The sequence below is a fragment of the Aspergillus sydowii genome (genome assembly GCF_001890705.1).
Source record: "Aspergillus sydowii CBS 593.65 unplaced genomic scaffold ASPSYscaffold_3, whole genome shotgun sequence".
Lineage (NCBI taxonomy): Eukaryota > Fungi > Ascomycota > Eurotiomycetes > Eurotiales > Aspergillaceae > Aspergillus > Aspergillus sydowii.
The window spans coordinates 2,519,428-2,537,321 of NW_024467861.1; the positions used below are offsets into that span (position 1 = coordinate 2,519,428).

Below are 17,894 nucleotides of genomic sequence, written 5' to 3' on the forward strand. Positions count from 1 at the left end.
TGTGCGGCTAGACCATGGAGGAAGATATTATTATTGACTACGTCGCATTAGATACCGCATCGAGGCAGTGCTTATCGGTCTATCATCCATGTCAGCCACGGTCACCCGTTGCACTCCGCCTCGAATCAATTTTTTGCCAAATCATCAGTAGATCGTTGTCCCAGACCACTGGTTCTAGACCACAACTAAGAAGGTGCAGTGTCGGAAGTTTGGGCGAGTTCAACCAAGAAATGGGGGCGGAGGCTTATACCTATCATCTACGCCCTTGCCAACTCTGCTTCGCTGGCTCCTTATGTTCCAGTCGAATCGCCATGAAACAACCGGCTCTGGCGGTGTATGATCTGTTCGCCCGGGTAGTAGTTCACTGCCTCTCTCTGGAATGTCTCGGCATAGTAGAAGTTCATTCTTGGGATAGAGGACCAAAATCGCGAGGCAACCAACAGGAGATTACCTCGTGCAGGCTGAATATCATAAACTCTCCGTAGAAATTTGGTTATGCGGGTATTTCCGGGAATTTTCAAAAGCCAATCCACCGTTGCAGCTTCAAGCTTTCAGCGGATTCCCCGGCAGTCTTGTGTGTTGTCGTGGAAGATGTCGAGGTGTGGGCTGTGGCTGTGCAGTGTTCGCCAAGACCATCCCAGCTTTCCTGCAGAGCCTCATGCTTGCTGCGATTTGCGATTTGCGATTTGCAAACCATCCATCACGTCTAACTATCCATTTCGTCAGTTTTCATGCCAACTCATCTAAAGTTAAATAGGGTTACATTCCTATAACTCACGTCGCATCCCAGTTTGTGGATTATTACGGCTTGTGGAATAATCCGAGGCCCAAGGCAGACTGTTGACTCGTGGCGCAAAAGCTAAGGCTGCAGGCAAGGCAGCGAATATCCTGGTTGGGTTTCTCCCTTTTCTCGGAAGTGCCTCGTCAGATCCATTGCACGGCCTCCCCACGGGGGTACAAGGGATACGAGCGACGAGGAACTAACAAGTCAAGAGACCAGTGGCTGCTCGCGACCGCAAGCGAAATATCAGAAAGCGGTTTAATACTACTCACCCATCACTATACAAAGACTGTGCAAGGGGTGGGAGGCAGTGGCATCATTTCCGACGCGACATGCGAACTCCCTCCTGCGAACGGGGTCAAATGATTATCGTGCGCAGCAGCTTTAACACAGCAGGACTAGATGTTCCAAAGCCGGTCCCTGAACCAGGGTCTACGCATTACCAGGAGTATACAGCAATGTGGACTGTGATGCAGAATCAATCACGGGCTTTCCTCAACTCCTCCAGTCCAGCTGCGCCTTTCTCTTGTCATTGCTCTAAGGTGTAGTGTATGCATCGTGACATCACGCAACGAGTTGCGGCTGCCTCGAAGTCAACCTTGGAACTACCCAGCAACATGTTCAAAACCTCCATTGCCATTTTATATATATATTCTTCTTCTTATTACTCAGTTTGTCTTTGGGCACATGTTTTAACCCTCAGTGGATTCGCTACCGTACTGTCATTCGTCGTCGAGTTGGACGAGCTCCTTCAAGCCAAGATAATGGCGCGGGTCCTGGGGCAACGAACATACAGCAGTCAGCACGGAGCTCCATGCCACGGTGGCAAAAAGCTCGGCCAAAGATGAGGGAGCAAGAGCTGAAAGAAACCAATAATGTATGCCAATGTTGGTAGCCTGAAGTATGGACTTCTATCCCCAATCCCCACTCCCACCTCCTGCGAGCCCTAGTACGTAAGGAGTGTGGCTGAGACGCGGCTCTGCCTCTCCTCTCACAACAGGCCCTGGAGAGCTTCAAACCGGACATACGAAACAGACGTTTGTAAATGCCTAGACTTGACGACTTTGGGCAGCAAGAGTCTCAACAATTAATAATTGTTAAAAATCCTTTGGGAACCCGAGCCTGGGTGAACAGTTGCCCGGTATAATGTGGCCTGCGGGCAGAGCAATTCTCAGGCACCATTGTTGCCGCAATGATTCGACCACCGCAGATGAGCAAAGGCAATCGGGTGAACCTAGCGAGGGGATGCAAAGACACTATACAGAAATTTCCGCCGCATGCAGCAAGAGTCAGGTGTATTGAAGCCTCACTTTTCTCTAACTGGCATTCTTACGTATGCAATTTGCAAAGCAGTATGACTGGCTGCTTGGACTGCCCCTACACAGCCAGCAGCAGTCGCATCGTCACCCTAAGTACTAGCTATCGTGCAGTAATAAAGACGCGCTCTCCCTCTCCATGACGAAACTCTGTTTCTATCTTCTTGTTTAGTTTCGCATTGTCACCACCGATCTGACGCAGGTACTGGGTATCGATAATAGCCAGGACAAGCTGTAGATTCCACGGGTCAGGTCATATTGTCCTTAGCATCTTTGAAACGCCTTGGTTCTATTACTACCTTCTCACATTGTCTGCCACCTACCTTCCATGCTCGTTTCACCTCGCCGGCAACCTTCTCCAGGTGTACGAGCGAGGAACGACAGCCTTGTCTTTATATTTTTGCCCACCCCTCCCACCGACGCCTCGAGTCTGCCTTACCACCACGCTAGGCCGTGTTTTTACGATCAATCCCCCTCACCTACGTCCCCACCACCGCGACACTCTTTTTCGTCTACAGCTGTGCCACCAACTTTTCCTTCCTCTTCTTTCATACCCCGGATCCCAGCCTAACCCGCTGAAGTTTGGCCTCATGGCGGGGAACGGACAACATAACCCCTGGTCCAACTATAACGATGAAGATTTGACCGGTGATAATTTGGGGGAGCTCTTCCTGGAGATGGTTATGCCTCCGATCATGGGCGGGGGCGGATCGCAGACCTATCCACCTGGATCGACGCAGGTGCAGCATGACCTTTATTCGATTCAAGACATCCAAGCCGGTAATTTCCAGTACCATGGGAATCCTCTGGCCCAGAGCTTCCAGACTGAAGCTTCTTTGGCTCATCCCAACGCTCAGTCGCCCCTGGATTTTCCAGCGGCGTCCGCTTTGCCGTACGGAAACCCCCAGTTGACTCCAGCCTTCCAGACTGGTAGTGACTCGATACAAATGTATACCGAGCCGAATCAGAGCACAGTTGGGCCTGTTCCAATAGACGAAGGTCTTCACTTGGATCCGGGCTTTCTGCGGGAGACTACTCATAGACAACCCACTAGTATTCACCCCCGCCCTAACTACCTCACTGGGACGCTTAATCCCCCACAGGCTCAATATGTTAGTCCTCCCATAGAGAACCTCGAAAGCTTTCTGGTGACTGACTGTGACTCCAGCCAGGTGTTCCGCCACGATCGACTACCTACCAGCCGCTAGGCGAAAGCCCCAGCCCTAACAACTTCACGACCCCGAACCCTTTTAAAGCCCAACTGAATAATCAAGGTGGCACCAATACTATACCGCATCGAGAGCAGTACATTAAGGTCTTTCGGATCCTTGGAGAATTGCTGCGCAGCAACGGCACTTCATTTGACCCCTCGTCGTGGACTAACCTGGCCACAGAGCTTCGAGCGACGTGGCTCGTGGCCAATGAGATGGTCCGACACAGCCCTGGATCCGGCCAAAATGTGAATGTCGCCGACGGGCGGTTTCGCTGCCTCCTCTGCAAGTTAAACGATAGAAGGGCTTTCAAGAACAGAGGCACATTCAGAAGGCACGTTAGGGACCAACACTTCCCAGATTTCCTCTATTCTTGTGGCACATGCTACCCTCCGGCCAAAGCGGAATTCAGAAGAAAGGATAAACTCCATGAACACATGAGGAATGTCCACTCTGTGCAAAAATTAACCAAGGAGCAGTTGGTGGCTTTCACTACGCACCTTGATCCGCCCCTAGGTTGCGCAATTTGCAAGATGCCTGTTCGGACATGGGACGATTTTTTCGAATGCCTTTGCCGACATTGTTCAATATCCGAGGCGGACAGAAACCAAGGTGGCAGTCCAGATGATGACGGTAGCGACGGGGATGACGACAGCGGAGACAACGGAGGCCACGGAGGCCATGGGGGCGCGGGCAATAGTCACGGTAATGGTCACCAGCACTTTTACGCAAATGGCAGCGGGAACTCTGGCAACATGGGAAACAGTGGCCAGTCTCACCAATTTGGGGGATATCTGTTTGAAAACTCCGGGGCCGGAAGCGGAGCTGGCTCTTTTCGAAACTGTGATGCATCGGATGTCAAGATAATACCTTCCAACCAGGCTGATTCTCAAAAATCAGCCTTTGAGAACACTGCGACTACATCAAACAGACCTGAAATCCCACAGCCAACCACGATCCTCCCGGCTGCAAAACTCCAGAAAGAATCAAAGTTCGATAGCCCCCGACTGCGGGTAGATGAATACACTCATGTTCTTGAGACTTTCAACACAGAACTCGCTCTCCGCCTCAATCGCCCCAATTGGGAAGGCTATGGAGATTTGGGCAAGCAAAACGGAGAGGGGCGGCTTGTTTGTGACAAACAATCAGCATCTGTCCCAGTCAATGACAAGATTCAGCAAGAATTCCGACGGTTAAGGTTTTTCGAGGGTGTGTTGTACGAAAACCAAAAACAGGGGACTTTTCTCTCTTATTTCCATGAAACGCTCGTGATCTCAGCTCCTGCTCGGCCTATTGCGTTGTTGATGCGAGGTATGAAGAAAAGCACTGCTCGGTTCTTTATTCAACTTCCCGCACCTGCTAACTTACATTCGATCCCAGATATATCATACCTAAAGGTTGAACTGAGATCAGAGAAGCCGCTTGAGATCCCTGGCGATCACTTATTCTACCTAGCGAGAGGAAAGGATAACGGCACATCTGAAGCGAATCTCGAAATGACAAGGCGAGCATCAAAAAGGCGAGCACATTTGAAAGTTCGTATTAGGGCAATTGCTGGAGTCCTAGCTCTTCGTGCTGCAGTTTCCAAGACACCCGCTGCCACCGACGAGAACAGTGAAGTTGGCCATGAGGTTGGCCATGAAGCCAACGACGGTTGGGAACTCGGAGTTCCACTTCCTTCACACGCGTCTCAGGAAGAGGTAATGAAGATTCTGACTTATTTAATCCAAATGTTGGTGTTCCTATTGAGAATGCACCAGATCCCGGAGATTTCTGTGATGCTGACCGACGACTCCTTCGGGGTATCTCAACTGACTTGATGCGTTTTGTACTTTCCATGTATCTTTATTGGGTTTCGCTTTTCTTAGTTTCGGGTCTCTTTGTTGTTGTTGTTGCTGTTGTTGCTGTTGTTGTTCACGCATACGTAATGGGTCCACGGTATATAGATCATGTATTGATGACTGAATTGATTTTGGTAACTATTCCACCGTCCTAGAGAGATGAGGGATTGAGGGGTGGGTCATTTAAGCTGGCGGGGATAGGAGTTAAGAGTTCCCAAAGCCGACGGAGGATGACATAACCCACTCCTGGAGTTAGCCTATCGATAACGCGGGCGTCTGGACGATATTGATCGCCCGGGATCGCCAGTTGAGTCGGAGAGTGTTGACGCTGCTGCATCTGTGCCTTGGCTACGCTGACTCTGATATGGCTCTTGCGATCTAATTTATAATACTTCGCTAGTTGTACGCGCTGCTATAATTTTGGCCGACCATGAGCTCTCCTGCACCTAACGCCGGCAGTAACCGACAAGACGGTTCCCCGCAAACAGGCCCGGAGGATACATGGCACCCTGCAAGAGCATGGCTTGAGGAAGATGAGGAGGGAGATGGGGAAGATGAAGGGGAATATACGACAGAGGACCCCGATGAGGTGGACTTCTTTATGCGCGATATTCGGGAGATGGAAGATAGAGCCGAGGACTATCGGCCCATTGACGAACATTACGGTATTTCAAACCATTTCCCACTGTTCTAATATGGTCTCTGCATTTTCAATGCTAACATTCGATGGTTTGTCAGCCAACCAAGGTCCTGGATTACACTTAGGCGGCATACAAATCGAGTTTGCGATGGATGGAGATGACCACGCTGGCGGAGGTCATCATGCGGGGCGACAGGCTCAAGGTAGGTCCCCACGCAAGAGATAAAGGGCTGGTCATATTTCGCTAGACACTGATCACAAATAGTTTCCACTACACAGTTACTCGATTTACTGGCTTCGGGTGGTCTCGGTCACTTATTCGGCTATCGGGGTTTCCCCCGCGGTTCTGGTCCGGGTGATAATATTGTTGATGATGACTATGACGACTATGATGATTACGAAGAATATGGGATACTGGGGCTGGGAAGACGAGTTCCGAGACGGGCCGGGCCCCCTCAATATCCCAAGGTACCGAGCGACGAAGGTTTGAAACTGATGAGGTCCGGAGTATTTGGGGCAGAACCCAACTACATTGATGAGCGTGCGGGACGCAAGAAGACACTCATGGAGAAGATAATGTGGCGGGAGCTGGGAGTAGACGGGCAAGGTTTGCAAAGGAGCAAAACCCCGTCAATAGCGCAAGTAAGTACTGATATATGGGTCTGCAAATGGTGGGGATGGCCCTGCTCATTAAAAACATATAATATAGGGCCTTATCCCTGGCACAACCGCAGACAAGATTATTCACTACGACGCAAGGTGTTACTCGGGTCAGTTTTCTGATGATGGGAACTTCTTCTTCTCTTGCGCCCAAGACTTCAAAGTCAGAATGTATGACACTTCCAACCCTTATGAGTGGAGATACTACAAGACGGTGGACTACCCCTTTGGCTCATGGACAATCACCGATGCTACGTTGAGTCCAGACAACAAATTCTTAGCATATAGTTCACTTCGCCATCTCGTTTGTCTTGCACCGACAGACCCGGACGATTCTTCAGATCCGACTGTTTTGGACCTTGCCTCATCGCCTGGGGGAAGAGTCGGGCGAGACATATTTGGGAGGGATGGTTTTGCGGTAGGTACACCGATCATGTCTTCGCTGACCCCTTTCTGATAATTCATCTTGCGTAGATCTGGTCCGTCCGATTTTCGGGTGATGGCCGTGAGATTGTTGCTGGCACTGGGGACTATTCCGTGATCGTGTACGACCTTGAAACGAGGCAATCCGTCCTTCGCATACGAAATCACCAAGACGACGTGAATGCAGTTTGCTTTGGAGACAAGTCTTCGCCTCACATCCTCTATTCTGGGTCAGATGACAGCACTATTCGTGTCTGGGATAGGAGATCTATGGGTGATAGACGAGAAGCTGGGGTGTTTATAGGACACACCGAAGGTTTGACGTACGTTGATAGCAAGGGTGACGGTCGATATGTTCTATCCAACAGCAAAGATCAGACTATGAAACTGTGGGACTTGCGCAAAATGACATCTACAGCCAAATTCGACACTCTTCAACCCACAAGCTATGGAACTGGGTTCGATTATAGGGTTGACCGTTTCCCATCAGACTTCTATTACCCGCACCCGGACGACTGCTCTGTTGTTACATTCCGAGGCCACAGTGTTCTTAAAACTCTAATCCGATGCCATTTCTCTCCGCCTGGAAGCTCGGACTCTCGGTATGTGTATAGTGGCAGTCAAGATGGAAAGGTTTACGTGTGGAATCTTGACGCAACCTTGGCTGGAACGATGGATGTTGAAAAAGCGACGGACTTCTCCCGCCCTCGCCCTCGTCGATTCCGAGGTCATATGGGAGGAAGCAACGGCAGGAAATGGCAAACCTGTGTGCGTGATGCCAGTTGGCATCCAAACGCACCCGTTTTGGCCGGTAAGTCATTCCCCCCAAACGTTCGATCCGGCAGTGCCAACTAACAACGTGGAGCAACATCTTGGAATGGCTGGGGCTCCGCAACGGGCACTTGTACGATACACTCCTGGAATGATGGTGCTCGTCGGGACGAGTGTGGGCCGCAACTTGCACATGGCGATAGCTACGATGCTGAACTGAACCCCACTGATGCAGCTGAAAGGGCAATAGATGAACGCGCCTGGGAGGATGAACAAGGGTGGGATGCGTGGGAGGCAGGGCTATGAAACCGGCCAAGGCAAAATGAGTAGTTTGTAGAATTAATTGCAATATAGGTGGTATCTATAGAATGGAACCAGAAGTATCATTTCTCAATGAACCACCCGCCCATGGCTTGGGGGAATGGTAGATTTCTAAAATAGAAAGGCGACCGATCGGAGATATGTTTCTGCGGGGCCGAGTTTCAGCTGTCGGGGCGAAAGCGCCGAAGCTCGCTCACGCTTGAAGCTCATCATTGTCCCTGCGAAGTTGCCTCGCGCCGCGCTTTACTCGATCATCCCCATCTCCTACCAGCTCGCCTAGCAAGGGATTTTCTTCTGTGAACCGTCTTTGTGTCCCAGTAATCCCGTCTTTCTTTTCAAATCCCCAATTCGCCCGAGCACTGGCGGTTATCGTTCAGGAGACCTCATCGGCGCGGAAATCCTGGGAACCAGTATTCAGGGTACTCTAGTGACCCGGCAGACGGCTTGGTTTCTTGTTCTCTATCTTACCCTTTATCGCATGTGCTCTCACTGAGGAGCTTTGATCGAACCTGTTGTTGAGCTGTGCCCGTTGAACTTTCATATTGATCGCACTGCCCATCCCATCCTTCCTGTATTTGGACTCCACAAACAAGAGAGAACCCTGCTCTTTACCTTCAGAGCCATCATATCCCCAGATTGGTGAAAACTTTGTTTCCCTTTGAAGCTTTCTTTGCTTCGGATTGTACGTATATTCAAGTTCTTTTCCATTTGTGTCCTTATTTGGAAGAGGTCGCATAGTGATCTCAGCACCATCCAGGGTGACCTGGTGTTACCGCCTGATACCATGTTAGGTCAATTTTGATGTTCTTTGTGTTGGCCAAAGATAATGACAATCACCTTGCTAATTGATGGTGTATGCCTACAGACATGTACTTGATCTGTCTCCCCGAGAACTGAACCTGAAGACAAGGGGAAAAAAAAGAAAAAAGGACTGTATATTGATCAAAGAAATCAAGCAATCAATTTTTGCTTTGAGATCTCGAACTCTCGAACCCTACCTAAACACGATGGCTACTGAGGATGATAACTTCGATATTGACATCTATGGAGACGGTAGTGGCTACAATGCCAATGACCAGGGGGATTACAAACAGGATGATGACATGAAACAGGAAGACACGGACCTCATCCTAGATGCTCCGAATAACACTGAACATAACGGCAGCGGTTCCACAGATTCCGACACACTCCCAGAGCAACAGACCACCACAGCCACAACAGCAACAAATGGTGAGAGTGTAGCAGACACGAATACAACTAATCAGCAGCAAATGCAAAAAGACACAACGCCCCAGCAGGGTGTGAAACGCAAAGAACTTGACGATCGCCCTGTCGATCCTGACGCAACACCGGCTCTGCTTATTTCCGAACTACACTGGTGGACTACAGATGATGATATTCGGGGCTGGGTACGCGAAGCCGGGTGCGAGGATGAACTCAAGGATGTAACGTTTAGCGAGCACAAGGTGAACGGAAAGAGCAAAGGGTAAGTCATCACGCCCTCGGTCCTTTTCGCGCTTAATACTGATTCTTGGATCGTCGACAGTCAAGCCTTCTTAGAATTTACGTCCCTTCCCGCGTCCTCTGCGACTAAACATCAGATCGACACCCTTACTACAACCGGCCAAAGTGGACGGAAGTACATGGTCACCTACACTAGTCCCATGCCAAACCCGTTCCGCACGCTCCCCAAAGACAACCCCATGCGAAAAGATAATGCACGCGCATCTGGAGGATTCAATTCACCAAACCAGAACAACTTCAACTCTGGAATGGGTAACATGGGCGGAGGAGGCTTCCGCGGTGGCCGAGGAGGATACAACAACCGCGGAGGAATGTCGAACATGGGCGGCTACGTCAACCGCAACTTCCAGAACCCCATGGGCGGATTCAACAACCCCATGGCCGGTGGTGGATTCCAGGGAAATCCCATGGGGATGCAGAACTACGGATTTGGCAATCGTGGAGGCATGATGGGCGGGAACATGCGCGGCGGGCCCGGTGGGATGCGTGGTCGTGGCGGAGGCATGGCTGGAGCACCCAACATGATGGGAATGCCCAACATGGGTCCTATGGGCGGCATGGGAATGAATCCTATGGCTGGTGGTATGAATCCAATGATGGGCGGCATGGGAGGTAATATGGGGATGCAAGGTACGCAACTTCGAATTCCTAACCCGTCCCAGTTCTTTGTTCATGTGGCTAGATATCTAACCATGCATTTGTCAGGTATAGGCGGCTTCCAAGGCCCAAACCAGGGCTTCAACCCGGGATTTTTCCCCCAGAACCAAGGCGTAGGTGATGGCTCGTGGAATCCGCATGGGACCAAGCGCAGCCGACAGGAATAAACGATACAGACTCGTCTCCCTCATGTTTCCCATCCTTTCTCTCACTCTATGAATGCTGTGCTTCTTGTTTGTTACATTTACAGGTGTGTCTGGGCGGTAACGGGACATTTTCCTGACTGGGTTATTTTGTATCTCACTGGTTTTTTCTTTGAACTGTACTTTTCCATTTAGCTTGGGTTTCGTTGAATTGTTCTTTCTTCTCTCTGTCTATGATTATTCGGGAAATTCGGCTCTGTTCTGCATGGGTTTGTCTAATTGTTTCTTTTCTTACTTCGGGCATTGCTCAAGGTGTATTAAACAAATCAAAACTTTTTTCCTTGCTTATTTCGCTTAAGAATTGTCTTTTGGTCTTTCGGCGTTTACTCTCGGACTACCGCCTAGCGGCCATAGAAGCTTTGTTCGTAGGAAATGGATAGACCATTACTGCTAACTGGATGTCGAGCAAGACGCCAGCCTCCTCGACTTTGCTCATTCTATGCCATAAGTTTGAAGCGTATGCACGCCAGTTCATTGATGGTGCTGTACGGAAACCAGATCGATCAAGGCCTGCGATTTGAATACTGGGGAGTTCTGGAAGTGTCTGTCGTTTGAACAAGCTGGTGCTGCATAAAAGTAACCAATCACGTGCCGCGTAGCGCGGTCGAAGAGTGACGACGGGAGCGTCATTTTCCAACTCCAATAATTAACCCGCAACCTCGAGAGGAGCAATTCGAACCTTTTCCGCTCTCCACAGGAGTTGTCTCGAGCTCTCTGTCCTGTGCCGGTTCTGTCTTGGTCTACATCCAGTCGCCCCCGTGCTTCATCAAACCTCCAGCTGCAATTTTCCATACTTGAGCACGGTCGAGGCCGACTTCCCCGCGATATCCCCCACCTCTCAAGCTCCCCGTGCTTGCTCGACAACCAACCTCGAGGTCCCAATACCTCAAGATGCAGGCCGTCCCCGAATCGCGACAACAGACCTTTGAGGAAATCTATGGGCCACCTGAAAACTTCCTTGAGATAGAGGTAATGCTCCATTCCGATAGCTTCTACCCCACGTGCCATGCTCCCCCTCAAACTCCCCATCAGTTCGCGAAACCAAAACCCGAGCTATACCTTGCAATTCTGCCCGAAATTCCAAAATACTTCCGACATTGACAAGTGAAATTGTCATCTAGGTCCGAAACCCCCAGACCCACGGCACCTCGCGGAACATGTACACTTCCTACGAAATTGTCTGCCGCACCAATATCCCTGCCTTCAAGCTAAAACACTCGGTTGTGCGCCGCCGATACTCCGACTTTGAGTATTTCCGCGACATCCTGGAACGCGAGAGCACAAGAGTCACGATTCCCCCTCTCCCGGGGAAGGTCTTCACAAACCGGTTTAGTGATGACGTGATCGAGCATCGCCGAGAGGGCCTGCAGCGATTCTTGCAGATAGTTGCGGGCCACCCGCTCCTGCAGACGGGGAGTAAAGTGCTGGCTAGTTTTATACAGGGTTAGTCTTTCACCTCTCACCCTACAGCACTGGTTGCTTATAGATGTATGGACTAATCTTACCGTGGTTAATATAGATCCGAATTGGGATCGCAATGCTTGGTAGTAGGTTACCAAGCCTTGCTAAAGTCTTTTGCGCTCCCTTTATCTACTGTCCAAACAGCATTGCTTTTAGTCTTCTCTTCCTGACCCTCCTTTTTTTTTTTTTTTTTCCCAATTCATATACATACCATCAAGTGATTATCTCGGCATCTTGTTTTGTCCTTAGTCTATGAACCTTCGTGTCGTTTTTGTTACCGGTGTTTCTGATCCCATTGTTTATATTGTATTCCATTAGCTTATACCATGTTGGTTTCTGGAATCCAATCTGAGTCCATTGCGTCTTGTGAATATTTGTACATGAGTTGACTGAATATCACACGCCGACACATGCCAAACGTCCGTCTGCCGCAGCTTAAATCCTAGTGATCAAGGCTAGAAAAGGAATCCCATTTCCAAGGTCGAGTCTCGAGTTTAGGTTTACCAGCGGAACAGCCCCGTTGGCTGAGCGGCACGGTTGGCACGTTGCTTCCCTGAGAGCCCTGCAGCCCTCGGCTCGGGGTAAGACTTGACTGGGTCTCTCGAAGCTCCTGAAACCTGTATCATATCCTAGTTGTTCCTGATAAGATATGTTTTATGGGTCTAAGTGGGTAGCTGGGGCGATGAACGGTCCAAAAATAGCTTGGCCATATTTAATTATTTACAAGGACCATAACAGGAACACCATAGACCGATCGATGGGGCTGTGACGAACTCGTTCTGACTTCTGTGTAACCGCTCGTGATGACGGACTGACAGGATGGCATGGAACGCGACGGCTAAGGCTGAGTGCAACCCGCGAAGGTGATGGTATGGAAGGGTTCAACTCGCCCAGGGAGGAACCTTGGGACGCATTCGAGGATGCCGAATGGAAGGGGGCTGGATGAATCATGACCACTGACAGTCAGTAGTGACAGAAGGAAATCGCCGTCCGCTTCAGGTTGGAGATCGGCGCTTCAGCCCAGTGGGATTCCGCACCAAACTCCGCAGCCAGAGAACGTTGGTTCTTTCTCCAGCTGGAGTCTCCAGTTCCCAACTCTCCATCCACTGAATAAGCATGGGCACCATGCCATCCCTTCAATTCGTGTCCGGAAATGCCTCCATGCATCCAAAAAAGACTTCTAAACGACCAACTCGCTGATAAATGCAAATGGCCCCCAAACCTCAATTCCGTGTTGGGATCACCAAGAAGGCCGTCAGCGAGTAGATGGGCCCTGGTGGCAGACTCAGCCACTGAGCTCAAGGGCACCTTTGGACTCTTCTGGGATTTTGTGAAGGAAGGCCAGACCTCTCTGAGCATGGGATCGACGGTCGACTGGTAAGTCACAGTCTCTGGCCCTATTAAATGTCCACAGCGGCTTTTAGCTCAGGCCGGCCGTGCGGTGTGCAAGCGCCTCCCCAGCTAACATTGCTCATGGATTTTTGACGCTGAGCAAGAGGGATTTGTTCTTGTTCATTCGTGCCTTAGCGACCGGACGGCTTCGACACCTTCCGGTGCTATTTATTATTTTGATGATTCCGTCTTCTGGGCCGGTTTGTGGACCAAGTCGAGCAAAAAAGATCGAGCGCGATCAGCCCAGCCACTTGACCGGACAAGGGACGGTTCTCCCTACCCACCACCCGCCCGTCGGATTACTACCGACCTATATCAATCTCGTTGAACCCACTATACCGAGTTAAGGTTAAGAGCTTACGGGCTCAGACCGAAACCTGAAAAATGGTCTACCCAGGTGGGCCAAGCAAAGGGTGCTACACCTGTCGTGCTCGCAAAGTCAAGGTTCGTATTCGCTGCTGCGCTTCGTAAGAAGGGGGCACAACTGATTGGCGAGAGAGTAGTGTGACGAGGGGAAACCCGTCTGCGTTCGATGCATCAAAGGAAACCGGATATGCGGGGGATATCGCATTCTCGACGACCGGAAAACAACAAACAAACGCTCGGGACAGCGCTTAGGCACGTCAAAAGGAGTGGAAGACGTGGCCCGGCGACTCGAGGACCTTGCCTTATCCCCTGCCAGCCTCTTGGGCCAGAACAAGGACCAGGAGCGGGCCAACCTATGCTTGTTTTACAGTCGACTCGTTCGCCTCCCACAGGCGCAGGGCTTACACGGGGGAATTCTCACAGTAACAACCCTTCCCGCCGTCCTCGCCGACCTACAACAGCCCATAATAGCGACGTCGCCATTGCCTTCCGCCTTATCTGCGCTGCTTTTGACGTTTGTGTCGGACAAGAGCAATGATCAACACTCTGGTGCTGTGACCAGGGCTATGTCATGTTATGGTAGGGCACTGAAGCACACTCGTCGATTGATGGAAGAGTTCGATGAGAGCAGGAGAGGTGAGCTCGTCTTGACTGTTTTTGTCCTGGGAATGTACGAGGTAAGAGAGATTCTTCTCCGATTTCTGGGAGCACCAGATACTGATCTTTTACGCGGCAGGACTTGAACAGCAGCGAAGACCATGTTAGGACTACGTCCAATTCCCACCTTGAAGGGGCAATGGCTTTTGTCAGGTCACAGCGCTGCGATAGCTTTGGTGAGGAGACAAGTAGAAGGATATACAGCGCACTGCTAACCCGAGCTGTACGTCATACACCCACCCTCAAATATTAATGCAGAGAGGCGGGGGAAGAAGGCGAAGAGTAAGCAATAACTGACCTGTTTGGACAAAGCTCTTCACATGTTTTGACGATATCAAAGTCACAACTCCCTTCATCTTCACCCTCAATGACCTCCAACTACTCTACGCTGGTCTAGCAGCGGAAAGAAATATTGACTACCTTAATCTTTACAACGCCGCCCTCCTCATCATCCACATCCAGCTCCGCCAGATCGAAAGAGACGTCTGGCTAGCGTTCCCCTCCAACGGCGCCGTTGCTGTCAGCGCGGCCGCAGGTGCCACCACACTCCTCAGGCACATCGCGTCCGCCGAATTCCAAATGGACAAGTGGCCAAACACTCTCTCGTCAGAATCAAGCTACACGACCGTCCAGCTACCACTCAACGACCCTATCGATCTCTGGGGTACATATGCTCACGTTTATTCGACCTTCTCAGCGGGTAATGACTGGTCACGGTACCGCATGCTTCAGCTCCTGGCTCACAGTTTGCGCCTGCGAGCTTACCGGCTTATTTATGGCCCCTTGCACGGGTTTGGTCAGCCTGGGTTTGAGCATGGGAATGCTCAGCTATCAAGTCTGGCTGGTTATGTCGCTACGACTCATAGCAAGATTCGCGCAATAGCGAATGATATATGTACATCCATGCCGTACCATCTGGGATACAGGTCCAAGTCGAAACCTGGACTTTGTTATCCAAGTGACTCCTTTCCTAGCGGGAAGTATCCGCGCCTCCTATCCGCGTGCCAGATTATCTGGCCTCTGTACGTGGCAGGGATCGCGGAAGGTGTGGATGCTGCGCAGAGACTCTGGATTTCCCGGCAGCTGGCTTTTGTCAATTCCGAGATGGGCATTGGAAAAGCGGCCATGTTGTCAGAGCTTGTTAGACGAGCCGCTGTTACAGAAACCCAGAGCCTGGGCTGAATGCAATTATGGTTCAATGTCAATTTCTCGAAGACTACGGGCGGGTATTAACGTAGATAAACTATATCTCACTTGCCTTTTATGGATATGTAAACTTTATTTTTATTATATTTAGAGTTATATACCTGTGATGAGACACTATGCTTGTTAAGGAAGGTCGTCCCAAATCAGCGGTGGTAAATCTACACTGGCAACGTTTGTGGATCCCTCATCCAACGGAAACGGGAATCCAGCCGGCGGTACACCTGCCAAACTCTCTCGAACTGTCGGAAGTACAAGCGAAGGAAAAGCTGGATCTACCCCTCCTGTAGTACTCGAGATGAGGTCCTCAGGCTTGCTAGAACGGCCATCGGAGGAAGGAGGCTTGGGATCTTGAGAATTCTGCTTGCTTTTAGGCGCGCGATTCGTTCCGTCTTTCAGGACCGTATTTTTTGTCGTCTGCGCTGGCAACGCACTGCCGCGGACAGGGCCTCCGTCGCGATATGCATGGGGAAATTTGGTCCTGAATCTATCCCGCAGATCAGTCGCTCTTCGATGACCGAGGTTTAAATCTTTGTCTTGCTGGATAAGCGTCCATTGAAAACCGTGAACCGAATATCCTTTCAACAAGGCTTCATCCTCTGCAGGGGTGAAAGGGCGCCGAGAACGACGTCTGGATTTCGCGGGGGTATATGGCTCTACTACACCCAAAGACTCAAGTGCAGACTCGGATCTGCTAGACGATGTTTGGACATTTTCTGACACGGAATCGCTCCGAGGGTGGTTGTTAGGGCTATTTTGGGTTGTCTCCAACGAAGTAAAGCTAGATGAAGACCCACTGTGGGTAAGTCCTGGAAGACCCGCCGAAGATGATGGTGCCCGCGAGGCCAGGAACGACTGACGTCCAAGAGTTCCCTTTGAGAAAGAATCACCTTCAACTCGTAAAAGAACTTTGGCGAGGGCATCACGGATGTGTTGTATGGCTTCATTGGAAGCTGAGGCGCTGCTTTGGAGTTAGAAATATGTTAAAAATATTAAACAACGATGGATATTAGTCTCACCGATACGCGGATGGGCAGCAGACGCGGAATCTGAATACCACTCAATCAGCCTCAGATCGTACTTTGACCAACGTATATCCATACCGATCTTTCAAGTTCGACGCGCTGCGTCTGTTGAAGCTCGATTCTTGCTGCGCTAATATTTCCTTCCAATTACCGATGCCGCATTTTATAACCCCACGTAGTAATGCGACGGTTTCTTCGTCGCTCCATTTCCGAATGTTCTTCCGCGACCGGCCTCTTGTTCTAGGCGAAAGTGGCGCATCCGTTGACTCAGAACCCTGAGCGGGCTGTGATCTTTCTTCATGATCCATCAATTTCCGTTCCGGCTCTGGTTTATCAACTCTGTCGGCATCAGTAATGCTCTCGTAAGAGTTGGGCTTCTCGGCGACGGGCGAATCCAAGATATCTGCAATCCTCCCCTCCCTCCTTTCACCACTTTGAACATCGGGCCCAAAATTCGTAGTCAATAGCGGTGACTCTACATCAATATTATCCCGCGATGGTTTGGTCAACAGCTGCGTAATTGATCCAGCCTCTATGGGTGGCAGCAAAGCAGCGTTGGGCGGAGGCTCATTCAGCCCGTTGAGGATAGCAAACGGTCCAAATGGCGGAGGTCTTTGTTCTTTCTGCGCTTGCGGGATTGGCAATTGCAGGTGCTCTCCAAATGGTTCGGGCTGCGCATCAACACGCCGTCGCTTGCGAGCTTGATGGCTGTCATCGTCAAACGAAGAATAGGGAAATCGCTCGAGGGCACGGAGGTTCACGAATGCCGGTAATATCGGTCGTGGAGGGGCCTCTAAGAGTGATTCCGGGGCGAAATCATTCTTCTGTCGCGTTGCACTCGTGCCATCTAGCGCTGTGCTGCTGGACTCATTACAGGGAGGCAGAATCCCCGCGGAACCGCCAGCTTTCGATACCGTGTTGGGATCCCGCGTTCCACTGGCATTTGGTTCGAGAGTCAGAGGGATTCTGAGATTGCGAGACGAGACCGGCTCACGGAGAGGAGCTATACGGAGGTGAGGTAGTTCGCGGATCAAAGATTCATCGAAACTGCGGGCAAAGGTACCGTTGGGATCCATAGCCTCAGATCCACACCATTGGGGCACGGATAGAGGCACAGATCATGAAAAGCGACTAGCACTGTAAGGGCTTTTAGTGGATTTGAACATAATCATCTTGTGTAAAACGATATCCGTATAATTCTTGAGATGTCTCACCGAGGAAGGTGCGGAGTATTGGGCGGCATTCGGGAAGGAGCAGCCAGCCATATCATGTGAGCCTAAATGATGCTGAATCAGCACGTATAAAAATGTGCATAACACTGGGTAATCGCCCGTTCATATAACACCCGGTGGAGGCCTTCAGAATCAGGAAACCTCCTTTCAGCGCCAGTCTGAAAACATTTGCCAAAGTAGAAAGAAATTCTCTACCAAAGGTTGCCACAT

General features: G+C 50.5%; 5 protein-coding genes across 5 annotated transcripts; 4 read left to right on the forward strand and 1 right to left on the reverse strand.

Moving 5' to 3' along the window:
- Nucleotides 1–2,464: 2,464 nt before the first annotated feature.
- On the forward strand, nucleotides 2,465–5,499 carry ASPSYDRAFT_810639 (putative C2H2 zinc finger domain protein). The gene is made up of 3 exons (XM_040851072.1): nucleotides 2,465–3,209; nucleotides 3,266–4,619; nucleotides 4,689–5,499. The coding sequence occupies exons 1-3, from the start codon at nucleotides 2,688–2,690 to the stop codon at nucleotides 5,126–5,128; spliced, it is 2,316 nt and encodes a 771-aa protein (XP_040705067.1). The 5' UTR covers nucleotides 2,465–2,687; the 3' UTR covers nucleotides 5,129–5,499.
- An 80-nt stretch (nucleotides 5,500–5,579) lies between these two features.
- Nucleotides 5,580–7,949, forward strand: ASPSYDRAFT_146673 (WD40 repeat domain-containing protein; the record flags this gene model as incomplete). Its single annotated transcript, XM_040841641.1, has 6 exons — nucleotides 5,580–5,814; nucleotides 5,897–5,965; nucleotides 6,055–6,431; nucleotides 6,499–6,867; nucleotides 6,924–7,683; nucleotides 7,738–7,949. 6 exons carry the CDS (start codon nucleotides 5,580–5,582, stop codon nucleotides 7,947–7,949), a joined length of 2,022 nt encoding a protein of 673 aa, XP_040705068.1.
- Nucleotides 7,950–8,971: 1,022 nt separating this feature from the next.
- Nucleotides 8,972–10,312, forward strand: ASPSYDRAFT_29758 (uncharacterized protein; the record flags this gene model as incomplete). Its single annotated transcript, XM_040844684.1, has 2 exons — nucleotides 8,972–9,450; nucleotides 9,511–10,312. The coding sequence occupies 2 exons, from the start codon at nucleotides 8,972–8,974 to the stop codon at nucleotides 10,310–10,312; spliced, it is 1,281 nt and encodes a 426-aa protein (XP_040705069.1).
- A 927-nt stretch (nucleotides 10,313–11,239) lies between these two features.
- ASPSYDRAFT_56613 (sorting nexin-3) lies at nucleotides 11,240–15,406 on the forward strand (the record flags this gene model as incomplete). The annotated part of the gene is made up of 7 exons (XM_040849245.1): nucleotides 11,240–11,317; nucleotides 11,470–11,791; nucleotides 11,868–11,892; nucleotides 13,550–13,649; nucleotides 13,705–14,244; nucleotides 14,304–14,447; nucleotides 14,537–15,406. The coding sequence occupies 7 exons, from the start codon at nucleotides 11,240–11,242 to the stop codon at nucleotides 15,404–15,406; spliced, it is 2,079 nt and encodes a 692-aa protein (XP_040705070.1).
- On the reverse strand, nucleotides 15,213–17,881 carry ASPSYDRAFT_43195 (telomere repeat binding factor family protein). The gene is made up of 3 exons (XM_040846601.1): nucleotides 16,531–17,881; nucleotides 16,447–16,476; nucleotides 15,213–16,388 (listed from the first exon to the last, which is right to left on the reverse strand). Exons 1-3 carry the CDS (start codon nucleotides 17,526–17,528, stop codon nucleotides 15,554–15,556), a joined length of 1,863 nt encoding a protein of 620 aa, XP_040705071.1. The 5' UTR covers nucleotides 17,529–17,881; the 3' UTR covers nucleotides 15,213–15,553.
- Nucleotides 17,882–17,894: the final 13 nt, after the last annotated feature.

Coding starts and splice junctions, on each gene's coding strand:
- ASPSYDRAFT_810639 (XM_040851072.1), top strand. CDS start 2,688: ATGGCGGGGAACGGACAACATAACCCCTGGTCCAACTATAACGATGAA. Junction 3,210..3,265: donor ATCCCCCACAGGCTCAATAT/GTTAGTCCTCCC, acceptor CTGTGACTCCAG/CCAGGTGTTCCGCCACGATC. Junction 4,620..4,688: donor TATTGCGTTGTTGATGCGAG/GTATGAAGAAAA, acceptor ATTCGATCCCAG/ATATATCATACCTAAAGGTT.
- ASPSYDRAFT_43195 (XM_040846601.1), bottom strand. CDS start 17,528: ATGGATCCCAACGGTACCTTTGCCCGCAGTTTCGATGAATCTTTGATC. Junction 16,477..16,530: donor GCGTCGAACTTGAAAGATCG/GTATGGATATAC, acceptor AGTGGTATTCAG/ATTCCGCGTCTGCTGCCCAT. Junction 16,389..16,446: donor TGCTGCCCATCCGCGTATCG/GTGAGACTAATA, acceptor ACTCCAAAGCAG/CGCCTCAGCTTCCAATGAAG.